This window comes from Bipolaris zeicola (genome assembly GCF_000523435.1).
Source record: "Bipolaris zeicola 26-R-13 unplaced genomic scaffold scaffold_229, whole genome shotgun sequence".
NCBI classification, from domain to species: domain Eukaryota; kingdom Fungi; phylum Ascomycota; class Dothideomycetes; order Pleosporales; family Pleosporaceae; genus Bipolaris; species Bipolaris zeicola.
This window is the reverse complement of record NW_006912278.1, coordinates 1-21,270: the sequence shown is the minus strand read 5'-3', so window position 1 is coordinate 21,270 and position 21,270 is coordinate 1. Positions and strand designations below refer to the sequence as shown.

The window sequence follows — 21,270 nt, the reverse complement described above, 5'->3', positions numbered from 1 at the left end:
CGGTAGAGAGAGCGCTTTCTTAAGCACGCATGCTTTACAGAAGCTTTTGTTTTTTATCATTTCGTCTTGCTCGCGATATCTGTGGGGTTTACTTGGCATAGCTTACCTACGATTTCATCATACTAGCCCTAGACCTGTGGTGCAAACCCAGTTGGATGGTTATGAAGACAGGGCGAAGATAAGCATCTTAGCCAAGCTTCGTCAGCGTGGTGTCGCGCGTCCCCACACGCAACAGCTACGTCATCGCAACGGAACTTGCGGACGGACAAGGTTCCCACTATCATTACTACCTAGTTTGCAGCTTCGTCATAACGAGGCTTCGATTTTGCAGTTGTATGTTCTGAGAACCACGCCAGATCACTGATTTTCCTCTAGTTTCAATTCTTCATTCCGACCCGGTTGTCCACTGATTTTCTAGCTTTGTCCTCGTTAGCAACACAAAAGAAGCACGCGACACTATTATACCAGACACAAAGCGAGGTGCCTCCCAACGCTCGGCCGAGGTGATAGTGCCAACTACGTGCCGGATAGAGCCGCACTGGAGAAGAAACTCTGGATATTTAAGAGCCGACTGAAAGAAAAAAGAGAGCCCTTGCAAGCACAGTCGACATCATGGCGAACAAACTAGACGCGATGAAGCCGCAAAGGAAGATTGAACTGTTTTCCGGGTCCTACTTTGCGGCATGTACATTGGGTGGAGTTATCGCGTGCGGTCCTACGCACACCATGGTTACCCCTCTTGATCTGGTGAGTAGTGAAATCGTCCTACCCAAGAACCCATGTGCTGATGCTTCTGCGTCTAGGTGAAATGCCGGCGCCAAGTCGATTCTTCCCTCTACAAATCCAACACTCAAGCCTGGAAAATGATCTACTCCAAAGAAGGTCTCCGCGGCGTCTTCTTCGGTTGGACCCCCACCTTCATTGGCTACTCAATGCAAGGCGCTGGCAAGTATGGTTTCTACGAAGTCTTCAAGTACCTTTACGGTGATAAGCTTGCGCCTGGTGCACCAAAGCAGGTTGTTTACCTTGCTGCTTCAGCTTCAGCGGAGTTTCTTGCTGATATTGCGCTCTGCCCTATGGAGGCCATCAAGGTCCGCATGCAGACTACCATGCCGCCATTTGCGCACACATTGAGGGAAGGGTGGGCAAAGGTCATCAAGGAGGAGGGTGTTGGTGGCCTGTACAAGGGACTGTACCCACTGTGGGCGCGCCAGATCCCGTACACCATGGTCAAGTTTGCGACGTTCGAGGAGACAGTCACCCAGATCTATCGCTTCTTGGGCAAGCCGAAGGAATCGTACGGTGGTCTGCAACAGACTGGTGTTTCGTTCTTGGGAGGTTACATTGCGGGTATTGGGTGTGCCGTTGTATCGCATCCCGCAGGTATGTTGTTTATGATTTTATACTTTGCAAGAAAGAGATCGCTAACGTATATCAGATGTCATGGTCTCGAAACTCAACAACGATCGCAAGCCTGGTGAGGGAGCGGGCCAGGCTATCGGCCGGATATACAGCAAAATCGGCTTTACTGGTCTGTGGAACGGGCTTCCTGTCCGCATCTTCATGATTGGTACTCTGACTGCCTTCCAATGGCTCATCTACGACTCTTTCAAAGTCTATCTCGGTGTGAGTTTTTGGGTGACCCGTCAATATGAATATGCATAACTTTGCTAACAATGCGGTACAGCTGCCTACGACCGGAGGACATTAAATGTTCTTTCTTCTTTGGAATGTTGGCAATGCGATAGGGATTCTAGTGTATGACGTACGTTAATGAAGAGTAAATGGTTATCGCGTATACACTTACTCACCTAGCTTTAATGTATCTATCTATTTTATTCCAAAAAGAAATGCAACTCAACCGTCAAACAGCAGCTCGCCATTCCCCTTGCCTCAGCAAACGATATCGCTATCGAAACACTGACTGATATGCATAAATACGACATATCTCCGCAGTCCGCCCGTTGGATCAACATGACTTCTTTCCCTTTCCCTCCTCTGTTCCCGCTTCGTACACATAAGCTCGTCTAACCACTCTATCGAAAAAGAAAAAAAACTCCGATCTTTTCCCTTTTTTTTGCCCTCACGCTTCTTCGAACCGCGTTTGAGAGCCGCGCTGCCAAAAAAGCGCAAAAAGGACCGAATCAAAGGGGAAAACGGGGAAGAGGGGGGGTGCCTTGTTTAGGACTTACGCTGCTTTGTGCTCAATCGGCGACTCGGGGCCTCTGACGTGCTATTTCTATTGATATGTCGTATCGGCATTGAGACACCCGTGTTTGAGGTGATGAGGGGTAGGGGGGCAGGGGGGGCGTGGCGACGGTGCTTACGAAGGGGGACACGGGAATGATTATCGGGTTTTTGGGCTGGATGATCGCGTCATGTGTAAGCTGGTGATCGCAAACAGGTGAATTTGTAAATGCTATCCATGGGATTGCCTTTTTGTGTGTGTGTGTGTGTGTGTGTGTGTGTGTGTCACAAGGGAAAAGTTAGATTGGAGAAATAGCATGTTTTTAATAAGAAAAAGAGGTATCAATTGTTTCCATGGAAAAAAGATTACTTGACTACATTCCTCCCCTGCTCTTGCGTTCCCATCTTCATCCCAACTCAGCCCCAGACCAACTCTGACTCTCTCTCGCGCGCGCACGCCACGCTTCTTCGCACTTTTTTTTGATCATGTGTATAGTGGAGGGGTAATTGATTTACAGGTTGTAAAAGCAAAACCCACTCAATTAGAGATATGCTTTCTTAAAAAAAGGTAAGAAAAGCGTTTAGATGTCCTTGACGACGGGGACGTCCTTGACAAGGGGAACATCGACATCACCGACGATGTTCTTGACCTCGTCAACAAGAGGGGCACGAACGTCGAGGATCTCGGTGGCGTCAGTGACGGGCTTGGCGACCTTGTAGATGGACTCGGTGACGGGGTTGAGGTCGCCGGTGACGGAGTTGAGGGTGCCGGTTACGCCGCTGACAACGGGGGTTTCGTCAAGGATGCTAGAGACGGCACCGCCAACGGGCAGGTCCTGGACGACGGGGACGCCGCGCTTGAGGTTGAGGTCAAGGTCGAGGAGCTTGCCAGTGTCGAGGACCTGGCCGTTGGTGGCATCGGCGGTGAGTTGGTTGGAGTTGAGGCCGGTAAGGCCGTCGACGGACTCGGTGGTGGTGTCGAGGTTAAGGAGCTGACGCTTGTCGTGGATATCGGTGTTGACGCCCTTGACGGCACCGCTCAGGTTGACGCTGTCAGTGACGCGGTCAACAGTCTCGGTGAGCTTGGCGACAGGGGCGACGTTGAGCTGACGCTTGCTGTTGACGTTGGTGTTAAGGCCATTGACGGCACCGTTCAGATTGACGCTGTTGGTGACACCGTCAACAGTCTTGGTAAGACCAGCGACAGGGGCGATGTTGAGCTGACGCCTGGCGTTTCCAACGACCCTGATCTTGGTGGCATCGCCAACGATGTCGGTAACGGGCTTGGTGAGGTCGGTAACGGGCCTGGTAAGGCCGTTGACAACCTCGAGCTGGCGCTTCTCGTTCAAGATGCCAGTGACGCCTTTGAGGCCGGCATCGTCGGAGACAACACCGGTGACGGGGTCAACAGTCTTGCCGACGGTGCTGGTAAGGGATCCAACAGTGCCAGTGGCGGTACCGACCAGGTTGTTGAGACCAAGCTGAGGAGTAGGGGCCGAGAAGACGGATGCGGAGAACGCAAAGATGGAAACGGCGACGTAGGAACGCATGTTGATGGTGGGTCGGATGTATTAAAGAATTAAGTGGTATATAATAGTAAAACGAATGAGTGACAGTGATGGGAAGAGAGAGCGACTGTGATGCGTTGGATGATGGTCTTGGTTACACAGGCTGGGGTGTGTGATTTATATGCGCTGACGGTTTCCTCGAAGACGTGTGTTCCGATTCAGAGGCTCGTCGATCCTCCTCTCACCGTGCCCGTGAGTGCGTTGCTGTCCCTGTCCAGCGTAGTAGATCAGAGCCTAGTTTGATTTGACTTGGTGATGGTGGACAAGACTGGCAGCACGCTGTTGCATGTCTAGTCTAGGCAGAAAGCTGCGACGATCTTCATTACCAGACCCCTGTCTTTATGACGGCCCAATCAAAAACAGCGGTGCAGGACGCTGGGGAGGTTAGTTGGGCTTAGTGGGTGAGGGAGCCACACGGGCTGTGGGGTACAGAAGCCATGAGTCGTGCATAGAGCAAGCAAGACTTCCTTGTCCAGCACGACTACATAGCGGGACCTTGCGGTCAGTTTCGGCCGTCAAGCTTTCCAAGGCACTTGGTTTAGAGTTTCAGAAAGTTTAGTTGCCGCTACATGTTGTCAGACTGGTGGGCGATTGCACTCAAGTGGTAGTCGAACATGGGAAGATTGAAGAATGAAGTTAGCGTAGTATGACGTCGGCCAAATTGTGTTTCAACTGTGCGAGGAGCGAAGAGCCGTGCAGGGGTTAAGGCGTAGGGGTATAACGTGCCCATGCAGGGACAGAACAGGAGCGTGTTGTTTTTCCTGTTGCTTGTCCAAGCGGGCGAACGACGGTCCCCCCTGAAGATCTAGGGTGGCATATGGAAAAGTAGTACTACGGTGCCCGCGCTAAGTGTCGATCATCCGCTTCCGGCAGCGTGCCTCAATCTAAGCACATCGGCAGCGCCTGTCTAGTAGCCTCTCTTTGCGCCAGCCAAGTCATACTACCAGTTTCCCTGGCGGGCCCTATCTGATCGCCGTTTTCCAGCAGAGCCGCGAGTCGCTAGCGTGTTGGTCGCCAATCTACCGTCCAACTGTCGTTGGCTGCAACCTGGAGAGAGATGTACGGAAAGGGGATGGGGAAAAGGGAGAGAGACCTGGTCAACGCAGTGAGATTTGGCCGAATACTTACTAGCCACGTGGGGAATGCGATCAACAGCGACCTTCACCAAAACGCACTCCCCCACTGTTTCCGCCATTGTCATGAGCACCACGCTGAGACATGCTGAGGAAGTTGCCGACGGGAGACTCTCTTCCGCACAGAATATTGCTGGTGAGACAAGCCACTACACAACTCTGTACTATCGAATCCTCGTTCTCGGTGTTGGCCTCATCTTGGCCCTGTCACGTGAAGAGGCCATTCATTGCTTCAACTCGTCGCTATAGTCCTGGTCAAACAACAGCTCATGTTGCTCAGCCCACGAGAACTACCACCACGCTACCTTGCAACTGAGACCGCTACCAAGGCACTACCTGGGAATTGAGTTTTGGTGACCATCGTGACAGCATGGTGCGACCCAACGTGGCGCAAGATAGCGGAAAGTTTGGCGAAGCGGGACGCGCTGATAGCGAGAACCGGCGTCCTACGTAGCATTCTTGCATTCTTCTCCCAGGGCGCTTGTTCAAGCACGAAGATGGATTCATCACTGCCTGTTCGGGCTGCGCTGCGCAAATGAGAGTGTGCCCACCCGCTCCTCGTTGCGCGGCCCCTGCAAAATCACCTTCTCCACTTCCACGCGCATGAATTCTGGGGCTGCATCCCCTTTTTGCTTCACCTCTTCACTCAATCCAGACAACCCTATTCAGCCCTGCTTTCGTATCCCTATATATGATGCAAAAGGTAGGGGGAAAATCACTTTGCTTATTATAAATACAAGCAAATCTAGATCCATACTCCTTAGTTGCAAAAACAGCCTGAGCAAAATCCATTATCAACTTTTCCAAGCCCACTAGGGCGAGATCTACATAATTACAAAGTGGAAACAGAAATGGCGTAATATCGTTACATTCATTCCGAGTCAGTCACGCAGCCCTGACTGGCATCCTTTACAAAACGCGCGTACTTGAAGAGCGTACCCTTCTGGTACTTGAGCGCAGGCGCGGTCCACTTCTTCCTCCTCTCCGCCAGCTCCTCTTCGCTGACTGAAATATTCAGCTCATTCGATTCAGAATCAATCGTGATTTCGTCACCATCCTGCACAAGGCCAATAGGACCTCCCTCTTGCGCCTCGGGCACAATATGGCCAATCAAGAAGCCGTGACTGCCACCGCTGAAGCGACCATCTGTGATGAGTGCAACATCCTTTCCAAGCCCAGCACCCATGATGGCAGAGCTGGGTTTCAACATCTCTGGCATACCAGGGCCGCCCTTGGGTCCTTCATAGCGGATCACAACAACAGTCTTCTCGCCCTTTTTGATTTCTCCGCGCTCAAGAGCGGTGATGAAGTCGTCTTCGGCATCGTAGCATTTTGCCTTTCCAGTGAACTGGGTGCCCTCCTTACCAGTGATTTTGCCTACACAACCACCAGGAGCAAGGGTACCCCTCAGAATCTGCAGGTGACCAGTCGACTTCAAGGGCTCGCTAAGTGGCCTGATGATCTTCTGCTCAGCAGGGAAGTCCTTGACAGTCTCAAGGTTCTCCTTCAACTTCTTGCCAGTGACCGTCATCTGGTTACCGTCAAGAAGGCCCTCCTTCAACAGAAACTTGAGAAGTGCTGGCGTGCCACCAATATCGTGAATGTCGGCCATGACGTACTTGCCAGAAGGCTTCAAATCGGCCAACAATGGAATGCGGTCGCTGACGCTCTGGAAGTCGTCAATGGTGAGCTTGAGGCCAACCGAATCGGCAATGGCGATCAAGTGAAGAACAGCGTTGGTTGAGCCACCAGTGATGCTGATGACAACCATGGCGTTCTCCAGCGCCTGGCGGGTGATGATGTCGCTCGGTCGGATGTCTTCCTTAAGAAGATTCTTAATGGCGCCACCTGCCGCTAGACACTCGAGCATCTTAGCCTTGGAGTTGGCGGGGTTGGACGAGGAGCCGGGCAGCGACATGCCCATGGTCTCAATTGCAGTAGCCATTGTGTTTGCCGTGTACATGCCTCCGCACGCACCCTGCCCATTGCACGCATGCCTGATAATGTCAAAGCGCTGGTCCTCGGTGATCTCGCCGGTGATGAATTGACCGTACGCCTGGAAAGCGGAGACGATATCAATTTGTTGGTTTTCGAGTGTCTTTGCGCAACCGGGCTGGATCGTTCCGCCATAGACCATGAGCGAAGGCCTGTTGACACGACCCATGGCCATGATGACACCCGGCATGTTCTTGTCGCAGCCGGGAATGGAGATGTTTGCATCGTACCACTGACCGCCCATGACTGTCTCGATAGAGTCTGCAATAATCTCACGCGACTGCAGCGAGTAGCGCATGCCTTTTGTGCCCATGGAAATGCCATCACTGACTCCAATGGTGTTGAACTGCATGCCCAACAGCCCCGCACGCTCTACGCCCTCCTTGACCTTGTTGTTCAGGTCCATCAGGTGCATGTTGCAAGGATTGCCCGAGTACCACACAGATGAGATACCGACCTGGGCCTTGTTCATGTCCTCCTCGCTCATGCCCGTGGCGTACAGCATGGCCTGCGAGGCGCCCTGCGACTTGGGCTGGGTAATGTGCTTGCTGACTGAATTGAGCTCATTGTCGGCTTTGGCGGTGCGGAGTGCGGAGCTGGAGAGGGCACGTCTGGGAGGCGTCAGTATCAGTGTAGCAATGTCAATTGCAGTGGAAAACATACGCTGCGTGCCACTGCGGCCGCGGTGAGCACCTCGCGCGCGCGAGAAGACCTCCAAAGCGTGCGAGAGACATTGTGGCTGGCGGTTCACTTCCCCAGAGTGTCGCGGCATCAATTTATCGATGCGAGCTCGGAGGACGCGGAGTCGGACGCCTCTCCGTGCGGGCGGGCAGCCAATGAGGGGCAACGTGATGATGCACCGCGCTTTGATCGTCGGTCATCCATCATCATCGTCGAGAGCTACTATTTCATCATTCAGCTGCATTGTCTTGTACAATCATATTTGCCCACGAATTCGAACCAACGCGTGTCACGTTCTATCTCCTGCGAATGATACATCGTCACAGGACAGCCGTTTCAATTATGACTATTCATCGCCAGTTTACAACTCGTGACAGTGGCTCTGTCAATGATGCAGCAATTCACTCTGATCAAATCGACTGTACATTGCTTATATTCCTATGATTCTACTGTATATCATTGATACACACCATCTCCTTTCTCTATTAATTTGTGGCAAACAACTAGCCAGATGAAACACCTTTTGATCAACCACTTCATTCTTCTACATAGTTTTGCGCAGGCTGCAAGCAACATATATACGGGCTTCAACTACGGTGCATTTTGGAGCGTAGAGGCCAATGTGAAAAAGAAAGCCGATTTTCTCGACGGCTTCAACTTGGCCAAAAATCTGACAACCGACATACCATTCGACAGTGCGCGGCTGTTCACGTGCAAAACTGCTGGAACTGTAGACGAACCAACGGAAGCATTTGACGCCGCCGTGGAATCAAATACCAACCTCTTGTTGGGCTTCTGGATAACACCAGCACGAAGCGGGGACTCGCCTGACGAAAACATCAAGAATGAAATGGCTGCGCTGGAGAAGGGGTTCAAGAAGCATGGCCAAGCACTTTCAGACCTCATCATTGGACTCTCCGCAGGAAGCGAGGACATCTATCGCGCCGAGGAAGCTGGTGAGCTAGGCCTCACAGCAGAGGTTGTTGGGCAGACCATTGTCAAAGTCAAGGAGAGCATTGCTGCGTCCTCGTTTGCCCAATATATGAAAGACAAGCCCATCGGACATGTTGATACTGCCAAACATTGTGTCGTAGATAGTGCTGACTTTATCGGCATGACTGCTTACCCATACTGGAATAAAGATAGCATTGACACAGCAAGTGACAGCTTCCAATATTCCCTGGGAGAAGTCAAGCAGCGGGCAGGCAACAAGCCAGTCTAGATCGCAGAAATGGGCTGGCCATCAACCGATACGGAGCAACATGGTGCAGCAGTTGCAGGGATTGACGAACTACAAAAGTTCTGGACCGAAGTTGGGTGCGTCGTATTTGGCAAGTACACAACCTTTTGGTATGAGCTACTGAAAGACTCTACGCCTGACCAGAAAGCCGACTGGGGTTTGATCGATACGCTTTCGCGCAAGCCTCGCATCAAGGATCTCAGCTGCGGAGTCCCAAAGCAAGGTCGACCAGTTGCCCCTTCAGTGAGCTCGCAAATTACACTGCAGTCTTCTTTGTTAGCATCAAACGGATTAAGTGGCTTTCAGGCGCCCGTTCCCTCAACCACGCTATCATCGTCTGAGATACAGCCAAGTTTTGGGATATGGGAAGCTACTCTATCGAAGGTCGGGCCGAGCACGAGGTACCTGACGGCCTTCAAGACTACAACGATAACCTCGCAGCCCATACCTCCCACACCAAAGATTTGGAGCAACGCGTCACTCTCAGATATTGCCGCAACACAAACTATTACACAGTTCATAACCATTGTGTCTCTTTTCAGAAGCAAGACAACTTCAGACCGGTCCCTTTCATATTTCACAACTGTTAGCATGCCAGGTACGTCGTGATTCAAATCATGAAACGCATCTTGCCACTAACGAACCTTAAGTATTGCCAAGCCGATCCACTGCCAGTCCTAGTAGCCACGCTACTCCTAGCGCCATGAAGACGACTACGAACCGTGCTAACCCTACGACAACGCCTCATTTGACCACTTCGCTCGTCAAGGAAAACTGGTGTGTCACAGTCGCCGATGTTGATCGGAATGGCCATCCGGTCATTGTCGCAGGTGGGCCTGCCGCACCAAATGGAGAGTGTAGTTCACCACCTACCTTCTATGGATTTCCTTATGTGACAAGGAGTGAAGCGGTCGTCACAGAGAAACCATCCGACGTACCTGTTGGGAGGGCATGGTGCGTTACCATGGCTGATGTTGATAGAAATGGGCAAATGCTTCCGGTTGATGCAGGTCCGGCAATGTTGGATGATAAGTGTGATGCTCCTTCAATGTATCAGTGGAAAGGAGGTATGGCTTCATGATGAACGAGTCAGATTTGACTTGAGATTATATAACAAATTTCATATCTCAATATATGAGCCTTACATACGCTACAAATCAACAAAACGATGGATGAAAATGAGAAGTAGCATATTAGCATGGTGGATGCATATAGCGCAGTGACCGAGACAGTAAACACAAGTAGAGTAGAATTGATATTGCATACCAGCAAAACATAAATCATTAATCATACATCTATCCATCTCCCTCTCCAACTTACACCGCCTTCCAAACCTCCGCATACCGATCATTCCCCGAGTCGCGATTTCTCTCATACTCACTCCGATCCGCAATCGTCTGCGCCGCATCCTCGCCAAAAACCTCCGCAATCCACGCATACGCCAGATCCGTGCCAGCCGAGATACCAGAACTAGTCCAGATATTGCCGTCAACCACCCATCTCGCTTTAGCCACCCAATCCACATTGGGATGCAGAGCCTTGACCTATTATCCTCCACATCAACCGTCTACTCGGGCGATCCACAAACGAAAACGCAAAGAAAGCGAAAAGGGAAGTGGAATGAAGGGAAAGGGGGGGGGGGAGATAACGCACATTATTAAACGCCCGTTTATTCGACGTAGCCCGGCGTCCATCCAGCGCCCCCGTCCTCGCTAGAATCTCACTTCCCGTACAAACCGTAAGCACCCACTTCAGTCTCCCCTGCCCGCTCAAATCCAGCTTCTTGAGATACTCAACGAGAGGGCCCATGTGCTCGTCGCTGCCCTCGCCCCGCGATCCCATGCCACCGGGGATAAGCAGGACATCGAGGTCGTCGGGCGCGGAATCAAACGTGTGGGTTGGCACGAGTGACTGGGATATTTGCGAGCCTTGCTGCGCGTGCAGCGTGTTGTGCGTCGAGACTGGATCGAGGGTTGCAGCGAGGGTGCTGAGGGAGATTTTGTGCGTGTAGCCTAGGATGTTGAAGGCGTCGAGGGGGCCTGCGACGTCGAGGAGTTGGAAGCCGGGGAACAGGATGAGGCCGAATTTGGAGGGGAGAGAGGTGCTGGACATTTTTTGGGGGGGCTGGGGAATTCGGGGTCAATGGGAGGATGGTTGCTTTCCTTCTCTTTTCCTCTTTTCTTTTGGTTAAAGAATTGAAAAAGGTCGAGGTATGGAGATTGGGAGGGAAAAATATCAATGTTGATACTTCATGATATCATGCATGTGACTCAGTGCTTTTTGTAGATACTACTATTAGTCAGCGATGAGGCTTGGTACCCCGTGGGGGAGCGCATTAGAGTTAGTTTCCGCCCGCGGATTTATTCTAATGGCCCAAATCGAGTAAAAGAAGTCAATTGAGACATTGTTGACCATGGACACAGCATGCGAACCGTTTACTCGACTAGGACATAAAGGCGTCATATTATGAAAAGACTGGATGGACAACATTCTTAAAACTGCTACCAACTACACGACACCATTCATATGCACACCTTGCTCTTCCTGCTGATGTACCGTCAGCATCCGCCTGGCCTTATCGATCCTCTCCTTGGTAAGAATGTAGCTCTTCGGAATATCGCCCTGTTGTATCATCTGCGCCTGCACTGTGCCAACGTCTTGTCCCCCAATCTCTGCGAGGACCATGTCCACGATTGCCTTTCCACATAGTGTACCGTTTGGCATGCCATGACCGGTGTATCCACCACAGAGCCACAAGCCATCTCTGTCTGGTACCTTCCCAACCCATGGGTGGTTGTCACGGGAGTAGCCCATAATACCAGTCCATTGAGCAGCAGCCTTCAGTTCTTTGAGACCTTCGGTCTTGCCGTCAAGTTCGAGTACCTTGAGCAAAGCGCCTCGGAGATAGGCGGCAGATCCCTCATCGATAGTGCTGTCGTCAGAGATACCTAGACTTGGGTAGTTTCCAGCTCCGCGGCCGCCACCAAACATGAGGTGGCCAGCAGGGTTTGGCACACCCTCAAATGGTCTCTGAATAAGGTAATCGTCGTTGTGAGCAGGCTGACCGAGCGCAGCAACCATGCCATACGAGTTTGGAAGGAGTGTCGAGCCCTCTGGCGGGAAGAGGGCGGACATTTCACCGCGACATGGGACGATGAGATCCGCAAAATGGGGCAGAAGAGCTGAGGTGTAGCCATTCGTTGCCAGAATGACTGTTTTGCTGCTGATGGTACCGCGAGGTGTGTGTAGTGTATGTTTCCCCTCGGAAGTTGTAATGTTCGTAACGGGAGTCTTGGTCTGGAGATTTACTCGGCCGTCTTGCACGAGCTTTTGTAGAATGAATGTGACCAGCTTGTAAGGCCACAGACTCGCTGCTCCCTCACTCAACGTCGCCGCCAGGCAGTCAGGCGCTACGCGATGCTTCTTGAGTTCCTCCTTGTCTTTTATCACTGTTACCTTTGCCGCTATCTCAGGGGCAACGTTGCGAAGATGTCGGAGTTCATTCTCAACCTCCTTTAGCGCTGCCTGGTTCCAAAAAGTTCGACAGCCTGACACGTCCCGCCATTCACATGGCACATTGTTATCTTGTACGTAGGATCGTACTGCAGCGACATTCTTCAGTTCGAATTTGGCCACATCGCTAGATCTGTCGAACAAGAGGGGTTGGCAGTGTCCACCGTTCTAACTATTTGTCAGCATAGATCCTACAATCCCGCGGCGGATAACCCCAGGCCAGGCGTGCTCCGAATGCCGTGCACATGTGTATGCAACCACCCTAACGACTTACCCTGCCAGTAGCACCCCAGCATGCCTCTCTCGCCTCGAGCATTACGATGTTCTTGCCATTGGCCCTTTCATCCTCAGCCAGGTATCTGGCCGCACTTGCACCCGTAATACCAGACCCCACAATGACAATGTCAGCCTCGGCGGGCAGGTTTTCTGTTGTGCGATGGCCGATAAGATACTCGTTTGGCTCGCTGTGCCAGAACGAGTTGGATGACGCGGGCGTCGGAAGGGTGGCGCGTTCCTGTCTCATGATGCGAACGTAGATGGACCGATGTAGATAAGGTTGGAGAATTGTGGACTCGATGTGGATTGAATTGAGTTCTTATATGCGTTTTTTTTCTTTCCTGCCTTCGCAGAAGACAATCTCATGTGGTGACGAGTCTTATCCCGAGGGTTCGGAATATGTTTGTTGTACCGACGCCTTTGGACTTCGTGGCGTGGCGGAGGGGTAGTGGATCGTTGGTCGGAATACCAACTTAGGCTATCTACGTGATCATCCTGTTGCTCCGATCGTAGGGCGCGCCGGGCGCTGATCGCTACAAGCCGCGTCAAGAGTCAGAATCGTCATTGTATATTGCTGGGAGTGCCGAACCAGCACAAGACAGTAAGATATGAAGGTGCTCAAGAAGATGGGTAATGTACAGAGGGGCAATTCAATCATGGTGCTTGAGTCATGACAGCAGACAGCTGGAGCACATGCGAGTCAGTAGGGCTGATTATGTAAACTGAGAGTGAGTCCACAATCAAAAGCCTGTGCTCCAATCCTATGAGCGACACGAAAGTTGGGTCGACGTTAGCATCGATAACTACAATTGAGCACTTTTTAAGATAACACCGTTCATTTCAAGCCTCTCCGTCAGCCAAATTCTTATATTCGATACTATGAGATGATTTATTACATCAAGCATGGCGGATCGTAAGGGCCGCAACAAACTGATTTAGCCTCGTATTAGGAGGAAGTTAACCAAATTACTAGTCTTGGTCCTTTCGAGTGTCCGTATCCGACGAAAAGTGAAATCTAAAACACCTATGAAGATACCTAGTACCAGGATGCGCATATGAAATCACTATCGAGTATGACCTACGTCGCGATTGGCGCTGGGATCCAGGGTCCTAATAGCTTGGAGCCGCTATAAGTTACTGCTATAATGGCGAGTAGGACGGTGGTCGAGCTGGAGTCTCAACTAAGTATAGCTCTATACATATATCATACCCCTGATTAAGGACGCTCCGATTGATGACAAGCTTGTAAACTAGACTTACTGACACTAATCCAGAACGAAAGGAAAAAAAATATTACCGATTTGAGCTTGGCAAGCAGTATCCACCATGTGCGACAGAAGGTGATGGGAATGAAAACGTTGAGAATAAGCGTATGGATTGAAGCAGTATGTTCAAATTTGAGGAACAGACATATCCGAAGTTTGTAGCATGCGCTAGTCTAATAAGCACTAATTGTTACTTCGCCCCCTGATGCATATATGAATTACTGCATCGTAGACAAGCAAAAACGAGAGGGCACGTTCCTTCGTTCCCTACCACGATTGCAAGCAGTGAGCGCCCTGATTTCCAAGGCTCAAGCAGCAACCCTGGAATCGAGCCTTGCGAAGTTGGAAATTTCCTGGCTTTGGGAACTCGCAGTTGGTATTTTAGGCATCATACTGCGCGGGTTCGCGGGCATGGCTGCAGCAAGTGCTGGTGGATATTTCTGAGCCATCGATTCTTTGAACGCAGTAGCAGTAGTCCATTTCCTAGACGTCGGAGATTCGTTAGCTGAGAAGAGTCTTATAGATTTCTTTTGAGCAGATGAGGGAACTTAGGCCGAATTTCGATTAACATGGCTATCTTACACTACTACTCTGCTTTATGACACTATAAGAAAAAGAAAGAAAGATAGGAAACTAATACGAAGGGAGCTAATATGAACGCGGTAATACATTGCCCGAGCCAGCTCAAACACGAATAATATTTTTCCCGTTGTCGTAGCGTCGTATATCAGACCAGTTTCTATGCTTGGTGTCTACTTGCGTCGTTGGAGAAAGTCCTTGGCTGAGGCAGTAACGGAATATCCGTTGAAGAGCCAATCGTTTGAGTGTCGACCTCTCCACGGGTCGCTGCCACTAGTAGTTCTCCTGCCTGCATCCTGGAGAGTTGGTCTGGTACTCTGTCCTGGTGTAGCTACTGGGCCTGGAGAAGTAGTGGAGCTGGTGGTAGATGCATGTCGTGAGTGTGTTGGCATGGCCGTGGGCGGCGACCTTGGTCGCTTGTCTGGTGGGGCGCCGCGAGAGCGACTTCGTGAGCGGCCGCGGATTCGCGCTGCGATGGCACCAAAGAAGGATTCTTCGGTTGGAGATGCTGCCATGCGAGATGTTGGTGATGTTGGGGAGTATGGTGGAGAGATTTGGCCCGATGATGATGATTGTGACTTTTGCGAATCGACTGTGTTTGTGCGGATGGGAAGGGGCATGTTTTGAGTGTGTGAGGCCATGCTGGGTACCGCAGTGTTGGAAAACTTAGTAGTAGAGGGATAGTTACAAGTAGTGATGTTTATATTGAAGTTGATGGACCAGCCAAATGTTGGCGCGGATAAATAAGATGACTGCAGAAGGTGAGGATGAGGCTCAACATCAGGCCGTCGGCTGGATTTATAACCCGCCCTATGGTCTGCTTCTCAGTCCCTCTCCTGTGTGTCCTCATTGCCGCTTGACTTGGCGCATATCGCAGCTCTGTCGAGGTGACGGTGACGCTCTGCATCCTCAAGCCATTTGGCCCAATCAGAGGGCGTAGATGGGGTGCGGGGCGGTAGAATCGCCATGTTCCTTTGGAAAGCTCACCGACTCCCCACTTGTGAGCATCGGTCTAGAGGCCCACAGTCGCACTGCAAAGCCAACACATCTAGACAAAGTGCCAGGGCGTCATGGGGGTGCCACTGCGACATAAGGCTTAGCGGCATGTCAATCACTGCACATGGGGTGCGACGGAACCACGATTTAGGGTCACCGGTTTTCAGGGATGCGCCCAGACTGTCCCACCACCATGGCTCCAAGTGTCCTTGGTGGTTATTGAAGTTCACCTGCGCGGCTTGCTGCGTATGGACACTCGGGTAGAGCGAGCTTGTCCAACGACGTGTTACCAGTTGTTGCCGTCGTCTGTCACAAGCACACAAAGTCCTGGAGGAATCTGCCGTGCCGTGTCCTCGAGGACTACTTACCTACTATCAGCGGGTGCGCCTCAATATGCAAGTCGAGGGGATCAGGCGTGCCGGTACCAAAACATGCTCTCGAGTTCCAAGCAATTTCCATCGGACCCGGCCACATACTCAGCTCTGGCCCTCAATCTTGGTTCTTATAAAACGCCTACAATGTCTGGTTCGACCATGGCCATGGCGCGATACCCCCGCATTTGCGACTCATCTGCATCCACGACAGCGGCCAGACCGACGTCTGGTGGTTTCGCAGCAGAGACATGGCGCCGCAACAAGTGCCAAGATCTGCACAATCAAGGCAGCACACACACGAAACCACCATGCAACTTTATCTCGCAATATCCAATGTCATGTGCATGGCGTCTGTGAATACCAAGGCAGCCATGGTTTCCCCGGCCCTAGCTTCCACGCAACCACAAAAACTTGGTCATATTGCATCTGCTCGAGTAATGCACATTCTGGAGAATAAACTTTTGTGGCAAAAAAAAGAACGTAGGCGCAAAGAATACTCGGGGATCCAGAAAGCAGAAGGGTTGCGGTGGCTTTGCTGTCCTCACTTCGCTCCCGGCCCAATTGCTTGGAAGGCAATTATCCTACCGTTGGACCAAGAAATGCTGGATGGAAAAGAGCAAAATGTCATGATACATATAGTACACTGACATTGTTGTCATGATATCGCAATGTGAGGACTCCATAGCCTTGGCACACAGGCTTCACTCCGTCCTACTAGCATCGACAAATCAGGCTAGCACAAGCTCCATCTTCCCCAACTCAATGTCGATACACTATTTTTTTGAAAATCTTCTTAACCTTTGTTTCATTTTATTCTAAATCACCTAGAGGATGTGGGTATAAACTACAATCAAGAATTGAGTCAAGTTGACATAGTGATGCAAACCACTGAAATAAGTGCAATATTCGTACTTGTGTCCTGATGACAGGATCAGACCAAGCAACTAGCTCCTTCAAAGATACTGAGCTTTTCAACGCCCATGCAATGCATTAAATGATGCAACTTCGTATTTTCCATAGACCGACAAAATTTCCACAAATAGCTCACCATCCATACCGATTACCCGCCTCCCTCTTATTCCGGGCACTCGCAGCAAAATGGTCCTCGAGCGCATCTTTCTGCGTAGTCGCAACATTGACCAAGCTGCGAAGACTGTTCTTTCCAGTACCAGAAATGGACTTAAGCGGGTTGTGCGATACTGCCTCGCCCTGCTGTCGCAGCCGTTCATTGTGTGCGTACTCCTCGTCGGTATTGAATTCGACTATCTTTGCGCCTGAGAAGTCCGGTCCACCGCGACCCTTTTTGCCGAATAGTTGGCGCCGTTCGGCTTCCGAGAGATTGAGCTCCGAGGCAATGTTTGTGAGGCCATTACCAGCTGGGGCGTTTGCGGACGGTGCTGCATACTGAGTGGTGTAATTTGTCGAATGTCCGTCAAAGGCCGCATCGGGCACAGGCGCATCCTCGTCTTGTTCCGCCCCGTACAGCAGTGGTTGGTATTCTCCATCCGATGACGCCTTGCTTGCAGGCTCTGCACCACCTGATACGCCGAAAAGGGAGACTTTTGGCTTTTGCGGTTTTGTTTCTACAACAGGTGGTTGTGGTGTCAACACTGTTGGGCCTGTTGGGCCGGCTGCCTCAGTTGACGCAAGCGCTGGGCGAGGCACTACTGGTTTCTTCTTCTTTCCTTTGCCCACAGACATGGGCACGAAACGCGGCGCCGCAGGTTTCGGTGCTTGCTGCGGCTCCGACTCCACCTTTGTGTCTTGTGCTGGCAACGCCGGTTTGGTATCCGGCTTTGCTTGTGACTTTGGAGGCGGCAGATTCAGCATGGCCCTAAAGTCGTCCTTGTTCATCGGCTCCTTTTTGATTGGATTCCCAGTCTCGTCGTACTCTTCGGTATCCGCTCTTGGCTCCCGCTTAAAGGCAGGCTCAGCACCGGTCTTCAAGCTGACACCTGACGCGAGCCCTTTGCCGAGCCCTCTGCTCCCAGCTTTTGCGCCCTCGGCCGCTGCGATGGCATTCAGATTGGGCTTCTTTGGCGCAGGCAGCATCGCATTGAAACCAGCAAACGACGATCCTCCTCCCAGGCGTGGCTTTTTCGCAGGCGGCGCGTCTCTCTGAATGTCATCCTTGTCCTGTCGCGACTGCGATGCGCCTGGGAGATTGACTTTGATTCGTCCTGGGTTGGAGCGGTCGACGACTTTCTGAAAGGCGGGTTTCGAGGCGAGCTTGGCGGCGACTTGAGGCGCAGAGGGTGCCTCGCTGTCGGATTCCGAGTCGGAGTAACCAGCGAGGAGGTTCATGGTGTTGGGAGGGTCTTGGCGTGGGGTGAAGGTTGAGAGAGGGCTGTGGTCGGAAAGTTTACAGGACGATGAGATCACATCGGCGCGTCAACGGGTGCAGCAGCCAAGCCCAACCAGGGTCCATGTACATGCACATGCACTTCCCCACAGCCTCCACTTCTGCATCTCTGCCCATGGGCGTTTTATGATTCCCGTCAGCTGGTCTGAGCATACATAGCTTTCGATTCTGAGATGTTGATACCTTTACCCTGACCCTCCAACCATGTCCCTCCTCCAAAATGAAGAGTAAGCGGTCGTCCTCTTCGCGTCGCATCGCCAACTGACTGACGTATGTAGTTTCGTGCTATACCAGCTTCGCACCGCCTACCTAGGCGCCATCAAGGACGGCGTGGGTGAGCGCCTGATCAACGTCGACTCGAGTGTTCTGAACAACCCAGCATTCCGTGCCGCTGGCTGGGTGCCCAATGCCTCCGACATCAAGCGCACCTACTCCCCACCGATCCCCACCGCCATCACCTCCGAGTACTTTCAAGCCCCGCGTTCGGCTGGCTTGAAGCCACCCGAGGGTTTCGGAGAAGATGAAGAAGAGGGTGGCATGGTCACGGGAGCCGGAAGCAACGACACCGTGGGGCCAACCTTGAATGCGAAGCGCAGACGGCGCAAGGAGCAGCTGGAGGAGGATGACAGTAGCGACCTCAGCGATGAGAGCGATGATGAAGATGATTCGCAAAGGTAGGCCAACATCCTGCGCCGCGACCTGCAAACTGATCAAGCCACAGACCAGCCAACCTGATCAAGTTCACCAAGATGCCCCTACGCACCCGTTCTGGTTCGTCGCCCATGCGTGGATCAGCACTGCGCAACGAGCTTGCAGAGGCCGGAGAAGGGCCTTCACTCATGATTACTTCACCGTCGCGCCCGCCAGAAGAGATTCCGCGTAGATCGTCCCTGCCCACTGTCGAGTCGTCCAAAGGAAGGGCTAGGAGAGACACCATTACCAGCAGCGAAATGTCGTCAGAAAACGAATTCGACAACTCGTCCTTCAGGAAGAGACGAGTTAAGCCTCGAAAGGCTGCCAATGCAAACCACTCGCTTTCCCAACGGAAAGATGAGTATCAAGGAGATGCTGCTGGTTCGCGTGGTCGTTTGGAAGCTCTGGACGAAGGCGACGAGTCTGATGATTCTTTGACGTCTGAATTTTCTGGTTCTAATAGCAGCGCCTCCTTCATAGGTGTAGCTGGCGACCCTTTAGACTCTTCTCCCGCAGGCGGCGACCTTCCCACCATGCCTGGCTTGACGCCTTTCCAAAACATGTCTCCCAAAAAGAAGAAGAACGAGCCAGTCCAGCCGACGCTTCAGGCCCTGCCTCCACCACGACCAATCAGTTTTGTACTGCCCGTGAGTGCCTTGACCCAAGCAATTCGGGCCAAGGAGCAGAAGCCCTCCGATCCCCTGCAACGTTTCGCCATGTGGAATGCTGCGAGCGAGGCTCAACAAAACCCACTGTTTATCAAACTATACTGTCCATTTTCTTCCAAGCCATCCAAGCCTATGGAGCTGCTGATCAGGAAGTTCAACGACAAAGGAGAGGGACCTACGGTGGCAGAAGCCATCGGATATGCGTTGCACCGCTACCAAGAAGAGAAGCTGGAACCGCCATTGACAGCCGAACAGTTGAATGTCAACTGCTGGGTCATGCGCATGTACGACGACGGCGAGGTTGACGACGAATTTCCGCCGTTGACGAGGAACAAGCCACTCAAAGACTTTGCGTCCAACAACGCTCGCGGTATGCGACCTCGCGCAAGGGACAAGCCTTGGGATGAGTTTGCGCTCGTTGCAGCGACACAGCGGGAGTTTGGCGAAAACGAGAAGCTTACGCCTATCTACAGTCAAGAAGCTGCCAGTGCTGTTGTATCACAAGGCGATGGTGCCGACGGCCAGGAAGAGAGTGAGGAGAAGAAACCCGTAAAGCCCATGCCCAGTCGGGCTAAGAGCTTCAGAAATCCAATCACTGGTCCATCTTTTGCACCAACAGCGACCCGTAAAGACACGAGCAACTTGGCAGATGTGCCAAAGGTGGCGCCATCGCATGCCGCAAGTCGTACTGGAGCCCCGAGGATGGTCAACATCCATTTCACCGACGAGAATTTCAACACCAAACACTTTTCGTTGCCATGCACAACCGACACATATATTGCTGATCTGTTCGACCAAGTATGCCACGATCTCCAACTCGAAAAGGGCCTCTACATCCTCAAAGTAAGCGGCAGCACCACGGTAGCACCACCCGACCGCACCGTAGAAGCCCTTGACACACGCATGGATCTGGATCTCGTGCGCCGTCGCTTCGTAGGTGACGGCGTCTTCGGCCTCTCAGGCTCACCAGGTTCCTCATCTCCCAACGCACCCCTCATCATCAGCACGGGTGGCGCCCCCAAGAAGACCAAAAAAGGCGACCGCACCCACGCCGCCGTCTCCGGCGCAGGTCTTCTGCACCCCCTCGCCCGAACCGGTGACTCAGGTGCACTCGCCCTCTCAACAACAAACTACTACCGCCGCTACGCCGTCCTCCGCAAACAGCCCATGTCCTTTGCCTCGTCCACTTCGCGCATCATCGCCCTCGACAACGAGTACATCCACATTATGCCCGGCGAATCAAAAACCGGTGCCCGCGGCGGGTTTGGTGTCGATGTCCAGGGTAAAACTACCACTGTCCATTTTAGCAGCGTGGTGGGCAGTAAGGTGTCTAAGAAACACCCCAAGATGTTCAGAGTTATTGTATTCAAGGAGAGAGAGACGAAACGGTATGATTTTGAGGCTCAGAGTGTGGATGAGGCTGTGGAGATTGTGCGAGAGATTAAGAAGGGGGTGGAGCGGTTTCAGGAGGGGATTGTATAGGCCATTGAGGATGGGGATATTTGGGACTGAAGTTTATGTTTGTTTGTTGCTCTTTTTTTTGATAAAGTTGGGTATAGACGGCGGCAAGTCTATTTTTTTTGCTTGCAAGGGCGGGAGGTGTGATGATGATATCGGGACGGTTATCTTTTTTTTGGGTGGGTGGGTGGGGACCTGGATGGTGTTTGGACATTGCTGGCATCTATTCCAAAGTTACGAGAGATACCAAGGACTATGTAGATTCCTTCTTTCTTTTCTTCG

The 21,270-nt window shown here is 52.0% G+C and overlaps 11 protein-coding genes across 11 annotated transcripts; 4 read left to right on the top strand and 7 right to left on the bottom strand.

The window, feature by feature from the left end:
* Window positions 1–612: 612 nt before the first annotated feature.
* Window positions 613–1,711, top strand: COCCADRAFT_107365 (uncharacterized protein; the record flags this gene model as incomplete). Its single annotated transcript, XM_007718392.1, has 4 exons — window positions 613–747; window positions 804–1,383; window positions 1,439–1,626; window positions 1,688–1,711. 4 exons carry the CDS (start codon window positions 613–615, stop codon window positions 1,709–1,711), a joined length of 927 nt encoding a protein of 308 aa, XP_007716582.1.
* A 1,057-nt stretch (window positions 1,712–2,768) lies between these two features.
* Window positions 2,769–3,737, bottom strand: COCCADRAFT_40465 (uncharacterized protein; the record flags this gene model as incomplete). Its single annotated transcript, XM_007718391.1, has 2 exons — window positions 2,769–3,599; window positions 3,651–3,737. 2 exons carry the CDS (start codon window positions 3,735–3,737, stop codon window positions 2,769–2,771), a joined length of 918 nt encoding a protein of 305 aa, XP_007716581.1.
* A 2,022-nt stretch (window positions 3,738–5,759) lies between these two features.
* Window positions 5,760–7,617, bottom strand: COCCADRAFT_107369 (uncharacterized protein; the record flags this gene model as incomplete). Its single annotated transcript, XM_007718390.1, has 2 exons — window positions 5,760–7,494; window positions 7,547–7,617. 2 exons carry the CDS (start codon window positions 7,615–7,617, stop codon window positions 5,760–5,762), a joined length of 1,806 nt encoding a protein of 601 aa, XP_007716580.1.
* A 458-nt stretch (window positions 7,618–8,075) lies between these two features.
* Window positions 8,076–9,885, top strand: COCCADRAFT_8625 (glycoside hydrolase family 17 protein; the record flags this gene model as incomplete). Its single annotated transcript, XM_007718381.1, has 3 exons — window positions 8,076–8,753; window positions 8,787–9,402; window positions 9,455–9,885. The coding sequence occupies 3 exons, from the start codon at window positions 8,076–8,078 to the stop codon at window positions 9,883–9,885; spliced, it is 1,725 nt and encodes a 574-aa protein (XP_007716571.1).
* A 235-nt stretch (window positions 9,886–10,120) lies between these two features.
* Window positions 10,121–10,916, bottom strand: COCCADRAFT_107393 (uncharacterized protein; the record flags this gene model as incomplete). Its single annotated transcript, XM_007718389.1, has 2 exons — window positions 10,121–10,348; window positions 10,458–10,916. The coding sequence occupies 2 exons, from the start codon at window positions 10,914–10,916 to the stop codon at window positions 10,121–10,123; spliced, it is 687 nt and encodes a 228-aa protein (XP_007716579.1).
* Window positions 10,917–11,312: 396 nt separating this feature from the next.
* Window positions 11,313–12,840, bottom strand: COCCADRAFT_40460 (uncharacterized protein; the record flags this gene model as incomplete). Its single annotated transcript, XM_007718388.1, has 2 exons — window positions 11,313–12,485; window positions 12,592–12,840. 2 exons carry the CDS (start codon window positions 12,838–12,840, stop codon window positions 11,313–11,315), a joined length of 1,422 nt encoding a protein of 473 aa, XP_007716578.1.
* A 1,326-nt stretch (window positions 12,841–14,166) lies between these two features.
* Window positions 14,167–14,403, bottom strand: COCCADRAFT_107384 (uncharacterized protein; the record flags this gene model as incomplete). Its single annotated transcript, XM_007718387.1, has 1 exon — window positions 14,167–14,403. A coding segment is annotated over one exon (237 nt), but the record flags the coding sequence as incomplete, so codon positions are not given.
* A 207-nt stretch (window positions 14,404–14,610) lies between these two features.
* On the bottom strand, window positions 14,611–15,078 carry COCCADRAFT_29749 (uncharacterized protein; the record flags this gene model as incomplete). The annotated part of the gene is made up of 1 exon (XM_007718386.1): window positions 14,611–15,078. One exon carries the CDS (start codon window positions 15,076–15,078, stop codon window positions 14,611–14,613), a length of 468 nt encoding a protein of 155 aa, XP_007716576.1.
* Window positions 15,079–15,681: 603 nt separating this feature from the next.
* COCCADRAFT_107392 (uncharacterized protein) lies at window positions 15,682–16,164 on the top strand (the record flags this gene model as incomplete). The annotated part of the gene is made up of 1 exon (XM_007718385.1): window positions 15,682–16,164. One exon carries the CDS (start codon window positions 15,682–15,684, stop codon window positions 16,162–16,164), a length of 483 nt encoding a protein of 160 aa, XP_007716575.1.
* Window positions 16,165–16,851: 687 nt separating this feature from the next.
* On the bottom strand, window positions 16,852–18,111 carry COCCADRAFT_107361 (uncharacterized protein; the record flags this gene model as incomplete). Its single annotated transcript, XM_007718384.1, has 1 exon — window positions 16,852–18,111. One exon carries the CDS (start codon window positions 18,109–18,111, stop codon window positions 16,852–16,854), a length of 1,260 nt encoding a protein of 419 aa, XP_007716574.1.
* A 262-nt stretch (window positions 18,112–18,373) lies between these two features.
* COCCADRAFT_8620 (uncharacterized protein) lies at window positions 18,374–21,012 on the top strand (the record flags this gene model as incomplete). Its single annotated transcript, XM_007718380.1, has 3 exons — window positions 18,374–18,396; window positions 18,448–18,843; window positions 18,891–21,012. The coding sequence occupies 3 exons, from the start codon at window positions 18,374–18,376 to the stop codon at window positions 21,010–21,012; spliced, it is 2,541 nt and encodes an 846-aa protein (XP_007716570.1).
* Window positions 21,013–21,270: the final 258 nt, after the last annotated feature.